This window comes from Schistocerca cancellata, chromosome 6 (assembly GCF_023864275.1).
Source record: "Schistocerca cancellata isolate TAMUIC-IGC-003103 chromosome 6, iqSchCanc2.1, whole genome shotgun sequence".
Classification (NCBI taxonomy): Eukaryota; Metazoa; Arthropoda; class Insecta; order Orthoptera; family Acrididae; genus Schistocerca; species Schistocerca cancellata.
In genome coordinates this window covers 8,601,268-8,612,945 of record NC_064631.1, presented here as the reverse complement: position 1 = coordinate 8,612,945, position 11,678 = coordinate 8,601,268, and the positions used below count along the sequence as shown (strand labels likewise).

At 35.6% G+C, this 11,678-nt stretch overlaps 1 protein-coding gene across 1 annotated transcript; it reads left to right on the top strand.

Moving 5' to 3' along the window:
* Window positions 1-1,288: 1,288 nt before the first annotated feature.
* On the top strand, window positions 1,289-3,444 carry LOC126190879 (U2 small nuclear ribonucleoprotein A'). The gene has a single exon (XM_049931484.1). It carries the CDS (start codon window positions 1,379-1,381, stop codon window positions 2,168-2,170), a length of 792 nt encoding a protein of 263 aa, XP_049787441.1. The 5' UTR covers window positions 1,289-1,378; the 3' UTR covers window positions 2,171-3,444.
* Window positions 3,445-11,678: the final 8,234 nt, after the last annotated feature.

The following is an 11,678-nucleotide window of genomic DNA, read 5'->3' as shown; positions in this document are numbered from 1 at the left end:
AAACTAGAGGGATATAGCGATGCGGACTGGGGGAGTGAATTGGGAGACAGATACTCCACCACTGGCTGCTGTTTTAAATTAATGGGGGGCCTCACATCATGGTCCTGTCAAAAGCAAAAAACTGTTGCACTGAGCACCGTAGAGGCCGAGTATATGGCGCTATCCTACACCACACAGGAAGCATTATGGCTACGAACATTAATAAGTGAAATAGATCCCAATTTACTTGATGAACCTACAACCATCTTCTGTGACAATAAAGGAGCCATAAACCTAGCTAAAAATGATGTTACTAGTGCTAGGACAAAGCATATTGATATACGGCACCATTTCATTTGGGACCACGTAGAACGACAGAACATTGCCGTGGACTATCTGCGTACAGAAGACATGTTAGCTGACCTTCTGACCAAACCCTTGGAAAGGGAGAAGTTTGAGATGATTGTGGGACTATTTGGTTTATCTTGTGGAAGCAACACACAAAATATAAGTTCAAGAAGGGGTGTTGGAATTGTGTGAACAATATATTTCGTGTGTGATGGAGCAAAGTGCACTGTGTAAAATAGACCTCTTTGGCATTGCCTAACACTCTTTGATTATTGTGTTGTGTTCACTGGAATCTTGTTTTGTTCTTGAATGTGCAAATATAGTTATTAGTAAGATGTCCCTCTTTCTCCTCAATACTTATTCAGCTGCGCAAATTCCAATACATTGCACTGCTCACTGAGCCTGATAACCCCAAACTGTCAGTAACAGAAATGAAGTTCTTGTTTAAGAGGTTTGCATCACTACATGTACTTGTCACCAAAATCTCATTTATTTTTAGTGCTATGTGTTCCTCTTCCTTTTTGGCCCCACCTGTCTCTGTCTTCGCAATATCCCATACAGTTATTTTGTTACCTGATGTAATTATCTTTTTCTCATATTGAAGCTGCTTCGATTTCTGGATTACTTGCTTCAATATTTTGCAGTATTCTTTGTAATACATTACAATTCTAACATTAGAGCTGTTCTTAGACAGTACATACAGTCTTTTTGTACAACGCGATATCTCTTTTCCTTGTGAAAGCCACAGTTTATTTTTTTGACTTCTGTGTGATTTGAGTTATCATTCGATGTAATTTCATATACTTCCCGCAGTTAAAAACCAGCGTTTAGGCATCCTATATTTCATAAATCATTTTTTTAATACGGAAGTGCAAGAAATGCGGTGACGGTTTTCTTATCGCAGACCGCAGAGTTTAATTCCAAGGATCAGAGAGTATGATGATCTGTAAGGGCAGTAAAGGGTGCATATCTTTATACGAATGTCTTTGATTGTGCATGTGTGTCTTGTGTTTAGTTGTAAACATTTGTGTATAGTGTAAATCTAGCGATCATGGTGAAATTAACGCCGGACTTGATTTATCAAGCTATGCAGTACATTAACCCTGTAAGAGATCGCGAATTGGATTTAAGAGGTTACAAGATACCAGTCATCGAAAACATGGGAGCGACTTTGGATCAGTTTGACTGTATAGATTTTTCAGACAACGACATCAGAAAGTTAGATGGATTTCCACTTTTGAAACGTCTGAAATGGCTGTTACTAAATAACAACAGAATTGTTCGTATATCTGAAGGTTTGGAAAAGTCCTTACCAAGTTTGGAGACGCTTGTGTTAACCGGAAATCAAATACAGGAACTGGCAGACTTGGATCCACTGGCAAGCATCAAATCACTAAGAACTCTAAGCCTTCTGCATAATCCAGTGACTACGCGACAGCATTATCGTGCATATGTTATTTTCAGAATACCACATTTGCGTGTACTGGATTTTCGAAAAATCAAAATGAAAGAGCGAGAAGATGCAGCTGCTCTATTCAAAAGCAAGAAAGGCAAGGAGCTGCAGAAAGAGATTGCCAAAAAAGCAAAAAATGCATTCCAGAATGCCGCTGCTGCAGGATCTTCAGAGGAGCAGAAGCCTACAGGACCCACTGCAGAAGAGCTGTGGAAGATTAGAGAAGCTATTTCGAAGGCCAGTTCATTAGAAGAAGTGGAAAGGCTCAACAGACTACTTCAAGCTGGGCAAATACCTGGGAGGGCACATCCTCCAGGAGTTTCGCAAATGGACGAAGAGATGGAAGAAGAGGAGTCGTCACACAACCGCTCGATGATGAATGGGAACTGAAGTGACATTGCTTTTGTGAGTTATGTTGCTGAAAACTATTAATATCTTTAAGAACCGTTTATTCTTATGACATTTGTGAACATGAGTAGTCTCCCTGTTTAATATATTAATCAGTTTTGTCGGCACAAAACATTTATGTAATTTGTCTTAAAGTGTATCTCAAAGGTACTTCCTTTCATTTTATTAAATTCTGATTGTGGAAATGGATGTGTAGAGACTTATATTCGAATGTGAAACATAAGTCAATTTGATATATATGATTTGTGCTATTTGTAAGCTTATACTTTAATTTATATTACATTGGAAGTTTAATTTATGTAATTATGTAAAATATTCACTACATTCTCTTAAAGTACAAACAGAGAGATAGCCCCCTAATAAAGTTTTGTTATAAAATGCGACTACTGACACCATGCTTCTGAATTATTTATGATGTTATTGTGCAGATTATATCTCTTAATTTATTTGATTTTTGGGTAAAAGTTAAACATTGGACCCCCTTGCATATTTCAATATGGTGTGGATGCGAAGATTATGCTTCGCTACCAGTCAGTTTGATACCAAAATCAGATTTTCTGCTTCCTCACAAAGATGTGGAGCAGCACTACAGACCACTCTGTGACTAGAATCAAGATTTCAAGATGGGACTGATACATAACTTAACCTGATTTTTTGGGATTTAAGTTGTCTTTCCCATTTGGCAGCAAGTAATATGTCTAGTGTAGAATTAAATGAGTTTCTTAAATATTCACTGTGTGTGCAGACTCAATGCTTGCAACTTTGTTACATTGTTGGCAACATTTGACCCATACTGTGTTGTGGTAATGTGATGTAGATATTTGTATAGTTGAATCTATTATACCGGTAATGCACTTGACTTTGCCTTTGCTGCTAGTTCATGCAGTATCCTAGGAAAGTTGTAAGTACAAAAATGGAATGTGATATGTAGCAATTTTATGTGGGATTGTGCCACAGCCTTCATGCAATTATTGAATATAGTCATTTTCAAATATAGCTGTAAAAATGACTTTTGTGATTGCAATTTTGAGTATTACTCGTGTTCAGGCAGACATTTCAAATGCAAATGTGCACAGTCAATAGACCCAATGCCAAGCAAGTCAGAACAGTGTCCAAGTGATAGAATGCACAAACAAAAAATAAGATGTAATTCATGTGGATTGGTGTAGAGAAATCATGACAACCTAAAGTTGGTGGTTACACAAGTTTTCAAAAGGTGTTCCATGAGATCACAAAACCTGTATTTTAGCGCAATGTGGCGTTTCTCAAATTTAGTAATTATTACAGCTACTCAATAAACAGTTTTATTAAAATTGTTTTGCAAGACATAGTTACTGACTAGTATTTACCTTCAGAAAGCGAAATATTTTGTGCTGGTAGACACATATAAAAGTGAACATTGTCTGTCTTAGGCACGACCCTCATGCTCACAGCAGGTGGCACCTCTTAACCTTGGGACTGAGTGAGCTGTCTTCATAAACTTTTCTACCTATCCCTGCCTGTTACCTCGGGAAAGAACTAATAACTCCAAATGCTAGGGCAGTATGCATGTCTAATTGTATGTCTATTGTTGGTACTAAATATTCCATATTGTGAAGATAAGTACTGTTCAGCAATTGTGTATGTCCACATTTGTCTTGCTGTGCACTTATGGAGGTGCTATTCTGTGGTGTCTCAAGGGTTCAGAATAGAGATTTATTATATTCTCGTGTGAAAGTTTGTAAGAAGTTGCTTGTGGGCTTCAGTCAGTAAGTTGGAGAAGGGATTGTCATCATCAATCTTTCAGTTGGTTGGCAGCTCTTTGCCTGCATTTGTTAGAAGCTAATGTCTACATAATTGTAGACTCCTTTATTGTGTGTAGCTTTTTTGAAAATGGTAAGTCACATTATTCCTTGGACTACCTTCTGTTGCAATGTTCTTTCTAGAGCATTTCCAAGCAACTGGATGCATCATATTCTGTGGCCACTCAGTTGTTGTAGCTCAGTACAATACATTGTTTCCATTTGTTAGCTACAACCTCAATTTATATTTGCGTCCCTTCCTTTGTGGTGCAGTTTGAGTTAATGTTTTGTTTTTGTTTTCCAAAATGCTTTCTTATCTGGTTGTTTACCTTTTTATGTTACCATTTTTTTACTTTTGAACTTCATTACATGTGGCCTCCAGCCACTCGTCTTTGGCTATTTTACTTCCTTGTTAACTATATTTCTTAGTCTATTTTTCTCCTTTACAGTTTTTCCGTGTTCTGTTAATTCTTTTATGTGATCATTTACCCGTTGTTTCTTTGGTGTGTTTTGTGAGAGACCAATTGTGATACTTGCTGCTCCTTCAATTGCTTTTTTAGATTTCTTTCTGACTATAATTGGTTTAATAGCACCCTTTGCACCCTAGTTTTATCTTTGTGTAATGTCTTCCTGGATGGTTCTGAATTAATCTATTTGTTATCACTAGCTCTTTCTCTATGGTAAAGTTGTACAGTCTGTTCTCTTTGATTTCTAGATCCTAATCCAAACCATCCTGTCGTGTGATTTTTTTTATGTCTCCTACCACAACAGTCTAGTTACCTGTAATAATAAGATTTTCGCTCTTTCTTACTTAGATTCAATAACTTGCTCAAGTTCTTCACTAATTTCTTCTAGTTTATCATCACTGTATCCAGGTATTAGCATATATAGTTGGATGACAGTTAAATGTGCTCGTCCTGCTTTCAGTTTCATTGGCATTGTTCGGTCACTATACAGAAATTAGCTCTTCACTTTTTTCCCCACCATTCCTTGGACAATACTACATCTACTCAATTTTTATTTTATTTATTTATTTACTTTGCTCTTGGTCATCTGACTGTATTACAGAAAATTGTCACTGTGGAAATCCTCTTCATTTTTCCATTTAACTTGGGCATTCCTAATATATTTATTGGTATCATCTCTCATTTTACATTGTTCAAACAATGGAAAATCTAGGAAGGCCTGAGACTGCAGTCGTGTGTGTGTGTGTGTGTGTGTGTGTGTGTGTGTGTGTGTGTGTGTGTGTGTGTGTGTGTATTGTTGATGAAGGTCTTAATGGCCAAAAGCTATAATTGGAGAGTCTTTTTGTTGTGTCTATCTGGGACACTGCATCTCCGCCATATGGTGATTTTTATATTGTTCAGTTTATTAAAAACTCCCAGTGATATGTCGTTCCTTTTATGTAACTTCTTGGGTTAATGGAAGCATCTGATCCCACCAGTCTGCTTTGACCTATGACTTAATTACGTTGTCGTGTGTGACATCACTACGGCATGGAATTTTGAGTTGGTTCTGTTTGTAGATGTCGTGTTGTTATATTTGATGGTGCTGGTGCCCTCTGGTGGTGGATGTGGATGTGCTCAGTTTAATGTATGGTATTGGGTTCATTTGCGTTTTCATTGTCATTGTGCTAACATGCTTCCGAGTTTAGGTATTTGGTGTGATAATGTGGGTTGTGGGAGTGTTTTCAGTGAGTTATAAAGTTGGTTTTTTTTTTTTTTTTTTTTTTTTAAAAAAAGAAAAATGTGTTTGGCATTTATGTTAGGTCTGATTAGTTTGGTATTTGATGTAAGGAAAGAAGCCTAACTTTTTTTAATTGGTATTTTTTTCCGTTAGGTATTGATATGACAGTGAAGTTCATGAGTGTATCACTACATTTTGAGGTGGGTGATGTCTGTCATAAAGTTTCTGAAGGTTTTCGGTCTTATTGCTGAATATGTTAAGGTGTCATGTTTGTGGCAACAACAGAACACACTGGATGATGATCATTTGTCTTGTTTCAAAATATTTGTTTACCTGGTCGTATTTTTTAAATCTGTTGTAGATTCGTGTGAGAATTCATATTTCACAAATTGCTTCTTTACAGTTACATATTCTAAATATAAGTTTTAAATGACACATTAAGTAAATTGTAGCCTACAGATTACAACACTGAACATCAACACACTATTTAAGATATTGTAATATCATTCCTACTCACTTCTGCTTGTTACTGAACTGGCTGTCGGCTACAGTGCTTCATCATACAGAAAACTGGTTAATAATTGGATTCTCAGTGATTGTAGGCAATGCCGTTTGATAAAAACCTGCAGCTGGTTCCTTCATTGATCCGAAAAGTTAGTGTCAGGTCATCCCACACCAAATCATGCAGGTCATGTCACCCATCATCTCGGATTTTCGTGAAACTTCGCAAATTTGCATATGCTTATAAGGTAAGAATTTGTGCAAACTCTTTTTGCTTTCAGACTGAAACTTTTTTTATATTGAATTTTAAATGCATGGAATTCAGATAACTGGGCTTTGCAAGAATGTCAGTGCAAAATTGTAGTTATCTTCATAAATGCCCATAACTCAGGTGTTTATGAAGCTTTTGATTTGGAATTTTTCATAAGTTAAGAGAAGCACATACTTAACAGGCATGTAATTATTTAAGCATTAAAGTTACAAAGAACAATACAAAAAAATTTAATGTGTGTCACTTTACAATTTCTGAAAAAAGTACAGATACATTGAAAAATGCTTGTGTCACATTTCTCCAACCTGGTGGGGATAGGAACGCATAATTGATCTTAAATAATTCCCAACAAACTACACATTGTAATAAAATAATATTATTAATTGGTTATCGACGAATGAACACACAAAGAATACTTCCTGTTGTGATGGAAAAGAATAATTCTAAGTAAGGTCATCTATGTCTGACATCCACTGCTACAGATTTTCGCAAAACTTTTTCTACATCTTACTTTCCACATGGCAATAGTCAATGGAAAATTTCTGCACGTACTTCATGTAGTTTGATGGAAAACAATATAAATTTTTCACAGGCTTAAATGTCGTAACTGAAATTTGTCATTTGCATTGCTTCACTTCAGACAAAAATAACAACAATAATAATAATAACATAAAATATCTTATTTTCCAATAACATTTTCATATATTTCCAGGTGTCAGAGATGGGATGTATCTTTATTGGAAAAAAATTAATAATTGTTCTTGACTTATGGGATTATAGAAAATCAACTTAAGCTGTTGGGATCCAAACAATGATGTTTAAATATGTAAAACACTTTCTGACAGCTGATAAGATTTATGTTTATTGAAACTTTGATATTATTTAAAGAAAAAAGAAGCAACATCCTGAGTTTTGGTTGATATGGATGGTCATTTAACATATTGGTCAGAAGATCATGCAAATCAGATTTTGTCAACTGACAACCTACAGTAAGGCTGCCTCATGAAAGTACAGAGATAAAAGTTCTGAATTTAATTGAAACATTTTCATTATATCTGTTAAGTTTATTTAAGACAACTTTAAGTAACAATTATTCTAGCCACATGAACATTAATTTAAAATGTAGATGTTCAGCACTGAATCAAACTTCTTAAGAGCATCTCTGTTTTTAATCCACTGTGACAAATTATATTATGGTAACTTAATATCTTTTTCATTAAAGTAATACATTCTGCCTAATGATGTTGATTTAGGTACACCACCAGCACATAAGCTTCTGTGAAGTTTGGAAGGTAGGACATGAGGTACTGGTGAAAGTAAAGCTCTGAGGACGGGGCATGAGTCATGCTTGGGTAGCTCAGTTGGTATAGCACTTGCCCGCGAAAGGCAAAGGTCCCAAGTTCGAGTCTCAGCCCGACACACAGTTTTAATCTGCCAGGAAGTTTCAGCACATAAAATATTTTTCAAAGGCACAGAACAAGAGTCGCCTCTTCTTTTGTAGAGCTACTACAAAATCATTATATTGAGGATGACTGCATGTCCATTGTGGGGCATTCTCATTGAATGAAAAATCAAGGAAGGATTTCAGAAGAAGTTACTCTAAGAATCACTAAAGAATCACAAGAAAGTGGTATGTAATGGCGACAATTCCTAGCAGCTGGTATAGTGCGGGTTGTCGAAAATCTCTTCTCATGGTTCTTGTATAGGAAACCTACTCTGACTTTATATAAGAAGTGCAAAAAATACATTTGTCATTAGCTTTTCAGAAATTGTATTCAGCAGATGCAGTTGTTATTTGTGCATCATCCGCTTATTGAAGACTAGCTCTTCTCCATATTCATATTATAGTTCCTTCCAAATCATCACACACCGATTTACCATGGCAAAATAGCAGAAAAGGGAGTGGTCAGTATCAATAGAAAAATCGTTTTTGTGCTCACACAAATTTTTAAAGCTTTTTCTATTCTTGTATTGAGCAGCACATCCATCAGTGAAATAATGCACTTTCTTCACTTGTGGGTAATGCTCTGCCAGCCACTTAACCATTTCTTTTGGGCAGCATTTACAAATCGTACATCATATTCCCAATCGTCACTTATAAAGCAGTGGTTCACTATTACAATTTACTTCCTTCATTTACCATATAAACAAACGTGGGATAGATTGTGCAGCTGCTTCTTGTCTAGTGGTGACTCTGAATTTCATTCTGTATCACAGTACTGTAGTTTTCACCAAATTCCATTAACATAATTGCTTTTTCTGGGGTTAGATTTTCTTTCAATTTTTTCAGTTCTTTTGACTGACACTTGGATAAAAATAAGTGTGGTTTAAGTGCCTGTAACTTTGTTACCAACAAGTCTATGTATTCACCAGCAGTTGAAGACTAGACTGCTTTACCAATTCTGGCTGATGATCTATGTTTATCCACTGGCTGAACTGAGTTTCATCATCAGCACCTTTTTAAGCTAATATCTGTTATAATTATTGTAACAGCTTGTGATCACTGGGACAATTATCACAGTGATTAGTTTTCAGAATCACATACAAGAAATTTTATAAGTTCTTTGTATATTTCTTCTGCGTTTTCCGCATTCACAAGCAGTTTTGCATTTTGTTGGAATTGCCCCCCCCCCCCCCCCCCCACTCTCTCTCTCTCTCTCTCTCTCTCTCTCTCTCTGGATGAGTGCCGGCAGCACCCGCTAAAATCCACCACTTTGCTCTTAGCGAACAAATTTTGGAAAGACCATTGTTAACGTTTGGCTTCTCCCATTTAAAACAAGAGTACAGTTTTCTTAAGCTGTAAAGGATGATTCTTTTTTGCGTATACACAGTCTTGTGAATGTTAACTTTTTTTTTCTCCTGGTAACATTAGAGTATATTCATCATTTAATAGAAATCAGCGACAATCTTTATCACTTCATCACCAATAACTTTCCCCATTTTTAGTTTAGAAACTGATAAAATGCCCATTTCTGTTTTAGCATCCTTGTTTGTCGAACCACATAGTCATTAACATTGAATTCTGAGATTATGTTTTGTTTTGACCAAGAGGGTGGAGCTAAAGTTAAAATTTGAATTTTTGCAGGTACTCATGCACTAGCAATTTTTTCTTTCAGTAGCAAAGTCATAGCAGCAAAATCTTTGACTTTCTTAACAATTTCATCATCAAATTTTTCTTCTCTATGATCAGAATCTTCAATACTGCAATCTATTGCCCAGCACAGTTTTCTTTCCAAAGCATGCTTCATTTCTTCTCATTTTACCATACGTAACCTTGCTGTGATTTGGAATATAGGGAAGTTTTAAGGGAGAGCACCCCATGTCATGTAAAGTTTTATTTGAATCCTTAGTACTTTGACTTTTTAGTACTGATTCATGAAATGTCACCTCTGGATCCTCTGCATCACTTTCATTTCTGTCACTGACATCAGTTGTCTGTTCACAAATCTTACAACATGTTGTGCATAGAGTTTGGCCTGAGACAAGCAAACTGACCTCAAAGATTTTTTAACTGTTTGTGTATGTTTTTTGAAAGGATCACAAGTTCTTTGATGAATTTCAAAAACTTTTAAGTAATAGTACCTGTGATGTCCACAGTAGCATTATCTTCAGCTTGTGGAAAGCTTATATTGGATCGCAGCAATATCAAAACTCGCTGGTCTTCAATCAGCTATTCTATTTTTTATTTTAAAGGTGCAGGTTGTCAAATGAAGTGGTGTGTTTAGTAATTTTCCAGTAGGCCATGAATTCACATTTTCCATTACAGTTAACTGAGCACTAATTCACTTAAAACATACTTTATACAAGTGAAATGATAGGGCCGCATCCCAAACAGATATGACCTGTCCTATAGAAAGACAAAGAGCAGCTGAAGTCAGATAGACTAATTGTTGTGTGCCATTTATTCTCAACAAGAAACTTCAGCAATTGTTGCATTGTTTCATGCCTATAAAGGTTTCAAACAAGTTACTGCTGTCTAAGAGCACTTTTTTTTATCACTGTGAGCAGGTGATTGGCTGAACACATAAAGCATATATATTACAGTCTTTCAAAAATTGCTGAATTAGTGAAATGAAAGGAAATAAATTTTCACATTTAAAGTTCACTTGCCTGCCTAGAATGAGTTATACTTAAATATGCCAATTTGATACCCTTGCATGTGAGGCAATGAGGGGATGAACATATTTAAAATGACACTTTTCAAACATAGCAAAGAGTATTTTGATTTCAGATGTGTGTGTCAGTTAGCAGAAGATGCATTAAAATTTTTATTTTATTAGAAACTTTACAATCTAGGGGATTATTTAAGACCAAAAACAGTTTCCCAGCATGTTGGAGAAATGTGATATAAGCATTTTTCCACATCCTCACAGTTTTTCCGAAATTGAAAATGGACAGATATTAATATTTTTTAAAAATTTTTCTTTGTAACTTTACTGCTTCAATAACTGGATATCTGTTAACTCTATGCCTTACTCAACTTCAGAAAAAAATTCCAAATCATAAGCTCCATAAACACCTTAAGTACTATTTTGCATTGGCATTCTTGCTGAGCCCAGTTATCTGAATATTGCTATATTTAACATTCAATATAAAATAAAGTTGTACTCTGAGACCAAAAAGATTTTGAAGAAGTTTCTATGTTATATCTGAGATAGAGGGTTTCAAATTCTTGAATTATTGTGTATTTTGACATGGAATGACCCTATGCTTTTAGGTTTCCGTCTGCTTCACCAGATTGTCACAGCGACAGATCAATCTTATTTCATGTGTAAACAAGTGAAAATAATTCAGCAGGTGACGTACCTTTTACTCAAGTGAGCACCTAACATATTGCAGAAAGATGCAAGATACAAGATGAAAAAAATAACAAATGTGTAGTGCTTTTTTAACCCACAAAACTAAGTGGGCTGTGTTACTTCTCATCCGGGTATCTGCAGTAATAGATTAGGAAGAGGGACGCTATATATATGGCTGTAAGACTTGTTTGTTGAATTTTAAATCCTTGTTTAATTTTCTGGTCTTATGGAATCGATTAAAAAGTTTCACCCCATGTGAAATATTCACTTGTGCTGGAGTTCAACATCACTGTTGAGTCATTCCATGTCAAATCAACACACTTTAAATAAAAATTTTGCCTCACCCTCTTAGGTTTTGCTGAAAGTTGGTATACTTATAGTGGGTGCTGAAATAAGAAAAATGCCAAATTTCAATTTTTTACCTCAAACCATTCCTGAAATATGGTCATGTA

Excerpts from the sequence above, each read along its gene's own strand:
- LOC126190879 (XM_049931484.1), top strand. The coding sequence starts at position 1,379 with ATGGTGAAATTAACGCCGGACTTGATTTATCAAGCTATGCAGTACATT.